The sequence below is a fragment of the Triturus cristatus genome, chromosome 2_2, assembly GCF_964204655.1.
Source record: "Triturus cristatus chromosome 2_2, aTriCri1.1, whole genome shotgun sequence".
Taxonomy (NCBI): Eukaryota; Metazoa; Chordata; class Amphibia; order Caudata; family Salamandridae; genus Triturus; species Triturus cristatus.
In genome coordinates this window covers 60,617,752-60,634,231 of record NC_140582.1, presented here as the reverse complement: position 1 = coordinate 60,634,231, position 16,480 = coordinate 60,617,752, and the positions used below count along the sequence as shown (strand labels likewise).

Below are 16,480 nucleotides of genomic sequence, written 5' to 3'. Positions count from 1 at the left end.
GAGGGGCAGGCATGGGCAGAATCGCAAAGAGCGGTCAAGGCTGAGGCTGATCCTTCGGGAGTGGTCACCTAGTAGACAGGCGGACTCATGGTTGCGTGCTCTCATGGTTATTCGCATAGTTGGTGCATAATGCTCCCCACTCCCCCCCTCCTTTTTTGATATGATCAACCTGGTGCTGCTAATTGTTTGCTGTGGGGAGACTTCACCGTGCGGGAGGGAGAAGCCGGGGGTATGTTTTGAAGGCCCTCCTCCAGTTTATTACATTCCCTCCGCCCCCCCGTCTGGGGGGGCACTTTCTTACTCCTTTTTTCCCTGTCTCTTCTATATTTCGGGTCTAGTTCCAGGGCGACAGGCACACTGCTGGGGGGTGGGGCCATACTCATTCGCAGAGGTGCAGGGTGGGGGGATGGGGGAGGGGACTCTTTAGTCTTTATCTCCTTTTCCATGGCCTCCTTTTTCTTCTCTGTTTCTTTTTGCTTGTTTTTCTGGGATCAGCGCGGTACACCTCTCTTATTGTGAATCGCTTGCTCTTAATGTGTGCCACAGTTTCCGGGGGGTTCGCTGGGCTTTAGGTACGGGGACCTGTAGGCGCCACTATCTTTGATATTGCTCCCCATCCGTACTTTCCCGTGTTTGCGCCACTGATTCCATGTATTGCTGCTTGCTGCTTGCGTCTCTTATCCTTGCCCCTTATCGCTGTTGGGAAACTGTTTGGCACCTGATCCTACTGTTTTGTTTTATTATAAAATGAAAAACCCTTTCTCTCCTGGTGTCCTACCTGAGCGGCTCATTGGCCGGACTATACTGTATTGTAGACTTTGCTCTCCGAGGTGCCGCCTGTGTTTACATGTGCTTTTATTGTTCTGATTGCTTAGCGGCCGGCCCCGGGGGGTTGTAGGCCCATACGTGTAAGTGATTGAAACGTCAATAAAGGTTTTTCAAAAAAAAAAAAAAAAAAAAAAAAAAGATGCACAGCATGGTCTCCCTAAAGACCTCAATTTGCAGCAAAGTCAATGATGGCCTGAGAAATTCAGGGTGCATCGGTATCAACTACACAATAAGCTACTATGTGGAAAGGGAGAGAGACAGAGTGGCATGACAACATCCTTGCACCTTCTCTGGATACAAAGAGTGGTGGGATCGGGACGAGTTATGCTTGGCTTTCTTGTATTTCCTCTTTGACTTCAATTTAGGCTTGCAAAAAGACTTCGACTGTGATGAGGACATGTCGCCGAAACGAGTCTGCTTTCTGGACTTCGAACAGAATTTGCAAGTTTTCTCCGGTGTTTCACTAATAATAATAATAATAATAATAATAATAATAATAATAATAATAATACAGCTATTTATAGAGCGCAAACAGCTACCTCCGATAGAGGTGTCCCGGCGCCATTAACAGCTTTGCTTCTTGATCCTGAATCTCCTTCGGGTTCATGTGGACACCATTTTGGCTAGATTTGGAGTCGGATCCCAAACTCAAACACCAAATACACACCTTGTGGGGATGGTAGTCTTTGGAAGGGCAATGGTTCCCTTGCACACTCCTGTGTGAAAAACTCTTGTCAGCTAACAAAGGAAAAAAAGGAAGAAGAGCTCTGGATCCATGTCCAAAGGCACAGAAACCAAGGAACTGAAATTTGCACACTAAAGTGGTGTTTATATGTGGCTCAGTTTGTCTCTTCCGGAGCAAAATGAAGTTAGTGCGGAGCTGCACAACACCACCTACTGGCATGAGGGAGAAAAGCTGTTTAAATCTTCCAGATCCATTCTGGTGCCTGGGGATATTCTAGAACCGAGGAATATGGAGTTCGAAGTATCCATCAGAAATGTTATGTTTAACTGATGCATTACAAATTCATAAAAATAGTTTATCACACCTAGTGTGTAACACAATATTTATCCTTGACGTATGAAAGCCTGATCGAGATGTCCGATAGATGGGAGTATGTACAGACACATGGGGATGTCTTGTTGCCAGATTGCTGTATAGTGAGCAGTGGTTCATATTCTTCAAATCTTACTGAATATATTAAGCTATGTGTTCTTAGTCTGAATTCAAAGCTACCTAAAATGAAAATAGGATACAAGTTTGCTGTTCTTTTCCTTTTACTTGCTCACAAGAGAACTGCTGCACATTGGCTACAAGTAGCTGGCCCTCGGGTGAATATGAGGCGTAAAGGAATGTTGGAAAGGATTGTAGCAGAGGCAGTACATATTCTCAAAATTAGAACTCATGCCAAAGTAAGTGAGGATATGGACATGTAGTGGGAACTGTCCAGATTTGCTGCACCCTCCAGATTACCTTCCCTCCACAGTTCCTGGATATTTTATGCAATATTTAGAAATGTAGACTACATGTGAATTTCATTTTTTGTTTTAATCTTTTCAATTGTTAGAGTGCACTTTCTGGCGATTGCTGCACAACTATTGATATAAACCTAGTGCACTTTGTTTGTTGCTGCAAGTCCGTTAAAACAAATTTAAAAGTTTTTTTTTTTAAAGTGCTAGGGATGGGTGTTTATCCTCGTCTACAATTGTTTATACCTTTTTAGGAAAAGCATGATGGTATCCAGTCAGGGCCTGATTTAGATCTTGGTGGACGGGTTACTCCGTCACAACGGTGATGGATATCTCGTCCCCCGAAATATAAATCCCATTATATCCATTGGGATTTATATTTCGGACGGGATAAATCAGGCCCTTAGTATTTAGGATCGGAAGACGGCCCGAGTGAATATTTGCCAAACCTCTGGTGCTTGGGTTCTTTCTGGGAGAAAAACTCAGAATGGGACTGCCACAAAATTAAAGTAGCTTCAAAATTAAAGTAGCCAGTCTTTACTACTTGATGAGAAAAAAATCGTTTAGATGTATACACCCCTAAATTGCTTGCATCTCAGCATCATACAGATTCTGTTGAAACCTCAGAACTAGACCTCTGACAGAACCCTACACTAGCCTTATGGTCTGGCTTTAATGCTAAGGAGACCCTGATTGGTGGCGCTCGCCAAAATAGTGAAATAATTTAGACTACGCCCAGCTTCCTTTTAAGTGCTCAGAATTAAAAGTCTCCATCAATAGAAAAAATTAAATACTAGAAATGCAAGAAAGATGCTTTGCTGTAACCAAGAAAGTGGGAAGTTATTGAAGTTAATTTTAAACCCTTTTATAGTGATAATGTTGTTTTAAAATTCCACCTCAATGTTGTTGTCAAGTATTTAGGTATCATTCAAGGATCAGATCTGTGCTTTGCAGAAGATGAAATTTACCAGACACTTAAGCTATGTCTTGTAATTTAACTTTTTATTGCAGAGTGCTCACAACATATTCAGCAATGTGCATCGTGTAGGACTGAAAATAAATTGTGTATATTTTCCAAGTTACTCCCACGTTCTTTAATGTTGGGCCCTTCCAACAAGGTTCATTCAATCTGTGTAAGACTGCTGCATTTGTAATTTCAAAATTTGCACCAACAAACAAATTTATAATTACGATGTCTTATCCTCGTTTTAGAATAGGTGGGAAAGGGTGACTATGGCAAGAGTAGCTCACATTTGTAGACTTACACTTGTTTATCGCATTTGAGTTGAGTCACAAAAATCCCATCTTTATGTATGACTGTGAACGTATGACAGTCGTATATTTTCAGAATCACTTCTCCACCACACTTATTCATGTGCATTGTACACCACCTGTTGAGGTCCCTCTCTTCCCCACAAGGCAAACATTTACCCTGTGACAAAATCTCTTACTCTGCATTCCTCTGAATCAATGGGAATGTTTGAGAGAACGTCACCTCATTTCCACAGCTGGCCATTCTTTTTTTTTAGAATAGTTTTAAATATGTAAATACTGTGGAAACTCAATTAGAAATGTTGGTCAACACCCACAAAGATATAACTGGTAGGCGTTCACGTTACATGTAATGGCCAAACAATTTCAGTGGAAACATACACGTTCTCACCCCCTAACCCTGAACTTACTTTTTAGGAAAAGCCTCTGTGAAAATTACATTTCCACCATATAACTGATAATTATCAACAGTGAATACCAAAATATGGCATTTATGTTTGCTATTTCAGTTGTTTGTGTACCAAGATAACACTTCTGTGCTCTAAATGTCAGAGAATTGGGCTTAGAGTCCTTTACTGGAAGGAGAAAAGCCAAACACATTTATCTTCAATCTGTATGTAATAAACTAGAATAGTGCACACAAACAAGAGCAAAGCAAAGGTGCTGAAAGGTCCTCACATTTTTGGGTTCATTCTTGTAGGGTTGCTGGATACCTCTACTGTGTACTGGTGAGGTTCTTCTTGGTTGGCTGTTGTTGGGACCAGGTGACCGCTTCTCCTTCTCCCGCCTTAATTCAAGCTCAAGATGAGATCTGCAGAGAAGAGTATTAACAAAACTAAGAGCCCCATCTTCCTGTCCAACCAATAGACAGCATAGACTCAGTTTATTTGAAATGACACAATATTTGGACACTACAAGGCAGACAGGGATCGGTGTGGTTGTGGTTGATTGTGTATAACGATCAGCCACATATATCAAGTTATAAATCCACGTGGAGCACTGTATCTGGCTTGCCTGTTGCATAACACCGAATCTGCACTATGGCTGTGATTCCCTCAGGATAGGTGCAAATGAGGAAAAAAGCAGGGAATTCAGAGACCAGGAGAAAAAAAGCGAACATTTCATTGTGCTATTCTATAAGCCAATGTCCATTTAGCAAATAAATGAAATCCCATTCTACCGGAATTCTGTGTTCTGAGTTGGGACTAGGTCTTAATTGGTGAACAGCCAGCAAAGTCACAGCTGTCAATGAACAGTATGTTTTCCCTTCATGAGAGGCAGAAACGTTTGACTCGATTAGGACTGCTACAAGTTTCTTAGCTCATGCAGAAAGGGGCCAATCAGAACACGTTAGTCAACCACGTTGAGGATTTGTTTATAATCTCACTGCAAAGGATGTCTGAGACGCCATGCTTGTGGTCCTTTGTATGGATCGTTAAATTTGGAGTGTTTTGGAATGACAGGCATATAAGCAAATCCACAACCTGGATTACAAACAGTTTACTGAAGGAAGAATTCCTACCATGACGCAGGATTCTGATATTACAATACAGTGATAATCTACTGGTTTAATAACCTAAGCTCTCTGACAATCCCTTTTAAACCCCAACTCTTTATATGCAACCAGCATCTTGTTTTTCCCCCCCACATCAGGATGTGTGTATACAGAGATAATGTTCACTGCATCATGAAAACCAAGGTCCTTCGATCCACTAAGCACCAAGAAAAGCTAATTGAGAGACAGACTTTGTCCGCTTTTAGCAAATAAGTAAGATCGGTCTTGAAGAAGGGGTTGCCATCCCACTTGTAACAGTACATTTTCTACACATATAAACAGTTATGTAAACATTCTTCTCTATTACCCCAAAATTATCCCCACCATGTCCCTGCCCTAAGGAGATCTGCAAAACAAGGTGGACGTGAGGGGTCAAAAAGCATCACAACTCTCTTCCAGGAAGCAGGACTTTTAACTATCACCTACATGTGGTGCCTGAAAACTAACTCTACAAGAAAAGGTGGCATGAAGCCCACATTATTGCAACCACAGAACCAGATGAATATCTGGGGGACTAATAAAAGAGCTGAAGAATATATATTGTCCAACGATCTTTTAAACATCTTAGAATTGGTGTCACATTGAAACCAACATTATCTGAATTTTCAGACAAAGACATCTATTTGTCTAAAACAGACTAATCAAAAATCTCAACTTGGGCACTACTTTTCTTTCACTGGTAACTGTTCTTTAAAATCTGTTTTTAACTTTACAGAGAAAAACAAATGAATTATTTAACAATCTAGAGTATGTGAATACTTAAGGTATTTGATGCAAATGACTAGTTTATGTGTTAGCTTCCAAGCTTTCTATATAACAATTGCTATATCATCAATGCACAATGAATCTTACTGATTGATCTTCTTGAGACAACTTTTTTTTTACGTTTGCAATCTAAACTAATCAAGTAAAGCGCAAAGAAGGCAGCTTGTTTATTCAATTTTTTTAAAGATGACATTCAAGTCGTGAAGAATCTAACAGTGAATATTTCCGGCAAAAACAGAACGAGGAAACTTTTGTTTGTCACTGAGAGTAGGGGTGTTTTCCTCAGACTTCTATTTAGTCATTTATTCCAGTTCTCCTGTCTGTACACAGAAGCACATTACAAAATAATGGGCTAACCCAATAGGCGTCACAGGACCTGGGTACAATGTAATATGAAAAAGTTGGTCCTTGACTTGCATGAAAAGAACAATTAATTTAGAAAAATCATTGATATATGGGTTGCCAGAAGGGTCAACCACTGGTAATTAATACAGCTGTAAAATATACACCCTGAAAGATAATTCCTCAGACTATATAAAGTATGTATACAAACTACACCCACACGTTTTTTAGTAGAAAATCATTTTTTAATATACATTTCTTAAAGTTGAGAACATACATGAATCGACAACTAAGGATATTACCACACAAATAAAGAAGGTTGCCCAAGGAAAAGGGAAGGTGGTGCTCGAGAGAGAAGGAGTGAAGATCAGAAGGTTTAAGGTTACACAGTGTTCCTAATTTCAGAAAGGTGCTGGTCTATGAAGAAACCAGTATCATAAAGCCTGTCCACGACATTTATTCAGCATCTATTTTCAATTATTTTTGAGTGCATAAATGCAACATCGGTTGTGGGGGACAACTGGTGGTACAGGCCCTTGTTGGGGGAGGATGCGTCGACGTTTCCACCGGTCTTATGCGTTCAGGGTGATTTGTAACCTCCGCTTGCGGGTCTTCTTCAGGACAAGGGGGGAGGGGAAAACCTGGTGATTAAGAGGATAAATTAGTGGATGCAAACTCCAACCTTGGAGGAGTGGGAGAAAAGGTCTATCTACTGACCTAATACTGGTGCCAGTTATGGGCGCCCAAAGTAATTAATTAATTCAATGAATCCAGGCGCCAAGGGATGGCGGACCCGACAACTATTTCCAAGAATGAAATACGTCTGAGAAAAGAAACGAAAAAGGACTAATCAGTACAAAATTATTTAAATCAGGTAAGGGTGTAAGGAGCGCGTGAAGAGAGACTTACCCGCAGTTATGTGGTGCAGTGCGCTAAGGAGGAACAACCAGAAGTGAAGTCCTCAAGGGTGGTGGGTAACCCAACTAAAAGTTTGGCAGGAAAGTGATTGAATCCATTCCTAAGGATCAAGGTAAAAACACACTAAGAACCAAGCTCACGTTTGGCTTAGGGAAGGATGAGCGAGGGATAGTCAAATGTGGGCATTTAGTCATACCTGAAAGAAGGTTGGACTTTGCATCCACTAATTTATCCTCTTAATCCCCATGCTGCCCCCCTCCCCGCCCCCTTGTCCTGAAACAATCGGAGGTTACAAATCACTCTCGACGCATTAGACGGGTCGAAGCGTCGACACATCCACCCCCAACAAGGGCCTGTACCACAAGTTGTCCCCCACAACCGGATGTTGCACTTATGCACTCAAAAATAATTGAAAATAGATGCTGAATAAATGTTGTGGACAGGCTTTGGTTTCTTCATAGACCAGCACCTTTCTGAAATTAGGAACACTGTGTAACCTTAAACCTTCTGATCTTCACTCCTCCTCTCTCGAGCACCACCTTCCCTTTTCCTTGAGCAACCTTCTTTATTTGTGTGGTAATATCCTTAGTTGTCGATTCATGTATGTACTCAACTTTAAGAAATATATATAAATAATGATTTTTTTCTACTGAAAAACGTGTGGCTGTAGTTTGTATACATACTTTATATAGTCTGAGCAATTATCTTTCAGGGTGTATATTGACAGCTGTATTAATTACCAGTGGTTGACCCTTCTGGCAACCCATATATCAATGATTTTTCTAAATTAATTGTTCTTTTCATGCAAGTCAAGGACCAACATTTTCATATTTCATTGAACACAGAAGCAAAACATTCATACAAGTGCATGAGCTACTACCTCTTGCATCTCCTTGAATGAATCTCGCAGATTAATGCATTTATCCAACACATCCCTTCAAACCTTGGAGTGCAGAGGTGAGTGCCAGAATAGCTAAACATACCAAGTCGGCCTGCATTATGCCTACAGTAAATCTCAGTAGTTGACAAACTGTCCATCATCGACCCACAAAACATTAGCAGTAAAACCGTTAACAAAACAAGAGATTTGGTACCATACACATATTCTTTACTTACTGAAACAGCTCTGTGATTATACAGGGTAAGCAGGGATGCAGGATACAATATTGATAAGGCATACCTAGTTTACAGTTAAGAAAATTGTGAAACCTATTTTAGCCACATCTTTACTAGCAGCTAAGTAACTCCATGGATGATCACTTTTTTTTTACGATTTCCTATAAAAGCCAGCCCAGGTTAGAAAGTAGGACCTGAGGAATCACATAAGTTCTGCCAAACATATATTCTGCTGCACTGAGTGACCTATTCTCACATTTGCATGCATATCAGAGAACAGGCAGAGTTATTTTGCTCCCTTCCCACCCATGCAAATGTCTGAGTCCAGACAACCTCTTGTGGTATGAGATTAGAAGCAATCAAAAACATGGCCTACCTGCTACTTTATAAGAGAACATGCTATGGGAAATGGTTAGTTTGACGAAGGCTTCTCCTTTAGACTCAGTCAGAGGCTGTAATTCACTTTTGGCCTCATCCCTTAGGAAATTGTAATACTAGTGACCCTACGTGCAGCCATGGTTCTGAACCTTTTCTTCAGGCTTTGAAGTAGCAAAGAAGATTGCATTTTAATGGGTAAGTTAATAGATGCATACAACATTTAAAATTGTGTTTCACAAGGCAGATAGGTTGCTTTGGCATCAATTTTTAAATCTGTGAGCCAAACCAGTATCAAAATACAGTGGAAAGCTGTGGGTATGATAAGTTTCAGTGGGAAAGTCGGATTTGTACATTCAATGATAAACACATGATCTAAAGATAGCACAGTGGACCTCAATTCATTGCAGAAAGCGAGCTAACTCACAACAAATCCAGATGAGCTTTGCTTTCTTTGGGTTTGGAAGTGTGATGTAGTCGACACGGTCTGATATCATTGGTGTTCAAGCACCAGAGTCTAACGAGGGAAGGAGAGGAATAAACAAAAGTCGAAGTGAGGCAGAAAGGAAAGCTTGCCCAGCATTATCTACCATGTCCCAGAAACTGCGACATGCTGATGAAAATATGTTCAGGCAACACAGATCCTTTCTGAAGTGATGGACGTATTTATCCCTATTTCTCAGGTTCCACATGCAGAGGCAGGATACCCAGTGGTCATTTTTAAACTCCATAGTCTTAGGAGCAGCCATAGCAAAAATGAAAAGAAATGTTAAGATTAATTTGCACACTTGACTGATATGTAAAATATTGAACCTAATGAAGTGCATGCATAAGGTGGTGTGATGTACTGAGGCGTTTATAAACAGGATATCGTTGCTAAAAGTGATGCTGGTGACATGGGGACATACTTGGTGTCCGAGCTGTGCATTTGGTGGTCTATATATGGATCAGGAACACATTTCAATAAGTGAAGAATTTGCAAAGCGATGGCATCTTTCAACAATGCTAACTCTCTCTTTGCGTACCGCTACTCACACTTCTAGTTAGTGACAAGAGACCTTATGGCAGTACTCCATACACAAAGTCCAATGACGTATATTCTCTTCTTTTGATATTTATTTGTTTTTTCTCCTAAGGATAAAGGGTCATAGCTCCACATTAACAGTTCCTACTTGAAGTTTATTAAAAAAGAATTAATTCCTTTTCCCACTGCACATTCATTCTGTACAACATCCTAAAAATTCCCCCTCCTTTTCATCCAGTTGTGACAAGCTCACATGTTCACTACTCACAAACTCCCTCTACCAACTCACTTCCATTATTTTATCCATACTCAAAACACTACTAAGCACAGGAGAATTTGAGAGCACCAACTTCAAACTTATCCCAAATAATCCACAAGAAAAAAGGAAGCACATATTACTAATCCACTAACAATTTAACTCTAATCTTCGGTTCCAGAATAGGGTGCTATTCACCGCAAAGTGATCCAACATTTCATCAGGGGAAATAATCACTAGTAAGCACCATATAAATATAATTTACAAATTACAATTGACATGCATGAAGCTGTGTGGATCTGCTGCTCTCTGAGCTCCTGGAACTAGTCTATGCGTCCCCAAAGATGGAGCGTTAATGGAGGAGAACGACAAGAATCAGCTAGTGGTAACATTCAGTGAAGAGCTGGTCCCTAAATACAAAAGGCAAAATGTTTGCATCAAACCAACAGTTCACATTCACTAGTTAGATGCCATTGCTATGCAACATGCCCCAGTTGTATTAGCCTCATCATCTGATGGATGAAGCACTGCAGGTGTCAATTTTGTGCAATTGCCAAAATAAACTTGCAGGCCCGCTACTTTTCTTCGAAGCCTGCCATTTTTTGTTTAAGAGTAAATCATCCACTTTATCTGAATTATTTTTGAATGCATTGTTGCTGGATTGCTGCTTATCACTGTTAAGCCACCTAAGAGTGCTTAAGAATAAAGAAGCATGGGGTTACTCGCAATCATGCATTGCACTATGAAAGATAGAAAACCCTGTCCTAATCAAACGGCACTAAAAATCATGCTTTGAAGGGAGGAACATGCATTTAAGATACAAACTCTTATACGGACCCATCTTTTCCACCCTCAAGTTTTTACCACAGCCAGCCTTCCCATCCCTGAAGCTTTATCGGGTTGTTTCAGCGAAGCATATCTATCACTAGAAGAAATCAATAAAACAATGTCTTCACCGCTGTTTCATGAGCTGTTCCACGTGTAGTTGCAGGCTGTCGATCTTGTCCCCAAACTCCTGCTTGAAGAGCCTGTTAGCATCCTCTGCTGACTGGCGTTCTCGCTCTGCCTGTCGCAATCTGGATTTGAGCCACATGAACTTGTGATAAAAAACAAAAGCCATGGTGGGGAGGAAAAACGAGTTTTAAACAACAAAAAATAATAACCCAAATGAAATGGCGTAGAGGGGAAGAGCAAATAAAGCATGGGACAAACAAGCAGTATAAAAAAGGTAGACAGAAAGTTTGAAGGAAATAAAGGTAAAAGAATGTTCCGCACAAACAGGTGGTGAAGCAGGCAGAAAACAAAAATGTCTAATTTTCATTTTTTTAGCTTTGTTTTACAGGTCACGGCCAAATTGTGATAAATTTGAAAATCTAGCTGCAAATATCACATACACATTTTTTGCTTTTTTAGGTCAAATCCGATTTTAATACAAGTTACATCTAATCTTTACACATGTAACTGGAAATTGCAACACAGGATATTTGTACTAGTATTTGGGTTTGGTGCATTTCTTCGCCTCTTTCACAATAGGTGCATCTGACTAATTGCACACAGGCATGTACACCTAGGAATTTTATGCTCCTCAATAAAACAGTACATAAAACAAACAAAATTAATTGGTCCTCAAGTTGTTTTAATTTCACACCACAACATTTCTGAAGGCAGGGTTGATTTCTAGTTGTATGCATGGTTTCTAATGAAGGCAAAAACAAATGAAACCAACAACCTGGGACACATATCTGCCTGAGGTTTCATTAAGCGAACAACAAAAACCTCAAGAAAAAGAAAGGAGATGAGGGGTCAAGCCAATACCGGATGTCTAAGTAATCTATGCAGTTGTGTCACCTCACATCCAGCTGTCATTAGTGCCTAAACAGTGAATGGGCTCTTAAAAGGACATAACAGGGTGATGCACGGAGGATCGCCCTGCTGTCAATCAGTCAGTCCATAGAAGCACACGTCGAAAAAGGCAGAAGAAAAGATTGTTTTCAACTGTCCAAAAAATTCTTGCAACTGGGGTATCAGGTTCTGTTTGGAAGATTTAGAGGGCAAGGGCACATCTAAAGTCATTATAGAAGTGGAAAAACATACTAAAGTCTTCAACAAGCCTGAAAGAATGCAAATGACTTTTGATGGGATCCCCTGATCAAGGACCAACGAAGACTCATAACCGAAAATTTTGAATTCCAAAGTGGAGACATCACACAAATGGTAACAGAAGAAAATAGGGACACATCAATTTAAAGTTTCAGAACCCAAGAACCGGAAATCTCAACCTGTGATTTCACTATCTTCTGCATAGATCTCAGCACTGACCTAAAAGCTTCAGAAACGGCTGATAGACAAGGAAACCATCTCGGTGAATTGAAGCTCCAACTAAAATACAGTAATAAAAGTCCTCGGTTATTAGTACTCAGCTGTAGGTCCCAATACTGTACTTTCTTTTACACTTTAAATACCTTTGGAAGCGAAAAGAAACTCTAAACCCTACACAGTAAAATGCTGCATTTTGACACTGTAGTGGCAGACTGAGCTTGCCTCGGATATTCGCATCCCTTTATCAAAGCAGCTGCTCCATTTTTACAATGCTCTGCAGCAACGATTAGGTGGCATGTTGGAGCCATCTAAAACATCTTAAACCAAAAAAAAAAACCTTTTTCATGAGTGGCACTTGAGAAAGCTGAGGTGTCTCAGGGTGGTTATCCAATCACCCATTCGTGTTTATTTTTCACTTACTAGTCATTGTAGAACCTTCTACTTATTAAAAGGCTGTATCTGCATCTTAGTGAAAAAGCATATTATGATTTTTCAAATCAAGAAAATAACCTTAATTAAAATGTTTGGGATAATGACCCACGTGCAGGGGGGGCTTAACATCTACAAGCCCAATAGCCAGGAAAGGAGGGAATTTTAACCGGTGGATCTTCCATCAAAAATGCACTATTAAGGATCATGAGCTGGACAAATTGCACTTTACAAATCTTGATGTCATTTCATTGTTTGATAAATTGCGCATGTGCAGTCAAACTCTATCCCTCCTCTTTCAGCACAAATACAAGGCCAGTACTTTCACACAAAATGTTGTCAATGTTTTTCAAATTTATACAGAGAGTAGGACCTAGGATTTTTTTTGCAGACATATCAAATTCACCTCTCAATGGTTGCCATTCTGCAGCAAATGCAGACCGCCTGAGAAAATGGCAGCATAAATTGAATATTCTGTAGGCTAAAAGAGGACAGTGATGCTTAGCTTTCCGAAATGCAATCATTAATTTGGGACAGTGTGTCGGAAAAAACCTTGCCTGCTCGCTGCCCAATCAAAGAAATTAAACCTATGAGAATGTCTCATAATATAATACATTATCTTCTTACATGTTTGCTTCGATCTGCAGCTAGACCAGCAAATATTACAACTAGCTAGGTAATATTTTTAAATCACCCATACACAAAAAGTATAAACTATCCTGTTCTACACAACCAAAGAGCGAGTAACTTGCAAAGCAAAAGTAAAATGAGCCAAATGCCACACTTGGGATGTGATCTCTGGTGTCCAGTAGATTATTTTGAAAATATTATTTGATAACAGACACACAAGATCCATGAAAAATCTGCATTTAACAGAGGAATAATGGTTTATTGCAAACACTGTCAACATTAACAATTATGTGCATATCATTTTATTATCATCAATATATGTGATTCATTGGAAGCACCAGCACCAGTATTTCTAAGTGAGGAGATGATGGAAAACAGGGATCTGAGCCCCTGGCCTGACCAAGATTGAGCCTGGATGCACCTCCTTGAAAAGCTTAAATCCGCTTAGTCTACAGTCACAGTTAATACCAACCTAAATGGACAAAAGCTTGCGAAGGAGAGTATCCAAGCTCAAAGCCATGGTCGGGCTATGGATGCGATTTAAAAACACTCGGCTGGTGAATGTTGTTGATATACATCTGTTTGCACACACAAACTGTGTTTGCATTAAACAATTACTGTTCTTTGGTGTGCTATACTGTCATAAAACCTTCTATTATAGCACCACTTTTATATATTGATTATTCCCACATATTTGTCTAAAGAGTAATTGGTTTCTCTCACTGTCACTAAAGCATGTGCAGGTAAGCATTTTCATTAGTCAGCTTCTCAATGGGGCCTCATCACTTGTTTAAACTCAATACAGTAAATACATGTGGCTTCTCTATTTCCTCCCGACAAACCACGTATAGCAATAACCAGGGACTTCCAATGAAAAGCAATAATCAGTAATTCAATATCGAAGTCGGAGAAGAACTTAATCTGGTAATGTGGTTGATGGCCTGCGCGCTTTCTTTCCTCAACTTCTTCCAAATGCTCAAAATGATGAAAATATATCATATTTCGGCTATATCAAGGATTGCACCTCAGATTTTCTAATATAGTCTTCTAGGGACTGGGGTTAACAGGCCATGTAAAAGATGTTCCAGATGTAAGAAGAGGCATACTCCAACAGGTTGGGGCAAAGAGGCATTACTAAAGCAAGGCAGGAAGGACGCCTGTTGAACTTGACAGCAGCAAAGTTGCACTGCTGTCTGATCCTACTGGGTTTAATTACCACTTAAAAGTTTACTGGGATGTATGTTCCCTGTATACTCACTAGCCTTGTTTTCAAATATGTTTTAAGTAAGTCTATCTGGCAAAACCAAATATTAAAAAATAATCAGCAGTTCAGAATGCAGGTAAACATTTTCAGAGATCGCTGGTTTCCGCTCTCACTAGGGTGAGACCTTTGGCGCCTTTCCAGCCCTCCCATGCCACCATTTCCAAGCCACAATAATCAAGTTATAATGTCAGTTGTGAGGGGACCGGTTGCAGACCATCTACTGATGCTTCTGTATGAGTTTGTTCGCTGCGCTGTTTAAATTTTTTGCCTGTTTCACCAAGTCCTTTTCACTATTCAAACATACAAGAGGTTCAAAGAAGATGTGAGCAAAGGGATTACAATGATAAGAAAAAAAAACATAACAAGAGAAGAAAACCAGTTAAAAACAGTTACTATAGAAATAAACTTAGTGCAGAGATCACAAAATAGACAGGCGGAGGCAGATATTAAAGGCATGCAACTTCAAGTCTGCATCAATTGCTCCTCAGTTACCCTTCACTTCAATAACCAGTCAATTTTATTATATTATATACAGTTTTGATAACATTTCCTCTTCAATTAAGCTTTCACGAAACAGCACATGTTCTGATATTTTTGATTAGTAAGAAAGTTATTCACTCAATGATAAACACAAACCTTTTCAGTGGTACACATACATTTTGAAAAATCCACACATGTATAAATATGTCCTCAATTAAGAATAAAACATGGTTCGATCGAAGACTAACCAACTAACCTAGTTGGTTTTGGTGACTTTCCCAGAGATATTCAGCTAGTGGTAGGCAACAGTGTGCTACACAGTAACAGGCAGGGGGGTATCAAGGGCTGGAATGCAAAGGGGTTATTACTTTAATCCACCATTTACAATGAGCAAACTGATGCACATCACAGACTATCCCCATTACTTATTGAGGTTTATTTTGCTTGCACTAACGCATGATGAGAAAAGACAAAATGTCTGAAAACCAAGCCTTCATTTCAAGGCATTCCCTTGCAGAACATACAAGTGGCTGAAGGTCTTTATTCCCACCCAAACACACTTATTAGGGTGTTTTCCTTCCCCAAAGGCACTCGCTGCAGTTTGTCTGTCACACTTCTTACGGAATAACCCCACCCACAGATCTGTTGTCCTGCTCACACTTGGTGATTTTGGCAGCTGCTAGCTCGCAGATCACCACCAAGGAGGCATGAATTTAGGTAGAATATTTTTCAATTAAGCAGTTACTACAAGATAATTATGCAGACACCCGTCATCTGACTGACACCCATTTCTTCACATCTATGATAATTCAACTATAAAAGCCTCGAGTAACCCTCATACTACATAATATATTGTGTTGCTTTTCATAGTACACTGTATCCTGACAGAAGCGGCCTTCAGTGTTACCTTTGTTCCAATTGTTTAATGGTGGCCGCCATCTGATTTGTTTTCTCTTCCAAGCGGCTGCTTAATTCACTTTTCTGCTTTGCTGCCAAGTCTGAACTCTGAAAAGGGAAATTATACATTTCAGTAATGTACTGAATGCTTGATTACAAATACATGTTAAACATCTATCCATGCAGAAGAAAACGTCTGAATTCACATTTTGACAAAATGTTCAGAACATGTCACTCCCATGGGTCGACACTTCTGTCTTGCGAATAAGTCATGCCCAGGTGAAGTATAGAGTAAAACACCTTTCAAAATGGAGCTACGTTTCTCATTTTGGAGGAAGCTACTCTGATCCTCTAAGCAATTTGGGGAATGAACATAATGCCCTTTGTGCTCCCTGTACAATTCACACTCGTATTCCTAAGTGTGGGTTCGAGAGTCTATAATGCAGTGGCCAAGCGACATCCTGCGCCTCATCATTTCACTACGAGTTGCCGATTAGGTTTCCCTGTGAGGAGACTCGTGTGTCACAAACATGTGGAGTG

At 40.0% G+C, this 16,480-nt stretch overlaps 1 protein-coding gene across 4 annotated transcripts in view; it reads right to left on the bottom strand.

Annotated features, from left to right (window-relative positions):
- Window positions 1–16,480, bottom strand: part of RUFY3 (RUN and FYVE domain containing 3) — a 355,495-nt gene that overhangs the window by 73,941 nt on the left and 265,074 nt on the right. For all 4 annotated transcript variants that reach the window (XM_085640989.1, XM_085640990.1, XM_085640991.1 and 1 more), the window contains 3 exons: window positions 15,951–16,048; window positions 10,878–10,997; window positions 4,249–4,381 (listed from right to left, as the gene is read on the bottom strand). In XM_085640989.1, the coding sequence (XP_085497115.1) occupies window positions 4,249–4,381; window positions 10,878–10,997; window positions 15,951–16,048 (351 nt within the window). The remainder of the gene's footprint in view (window positions 1–4,248; window positions 4,382–10,877; window positions 10,998–15,950; window positions 16,049–16,480) is intronic.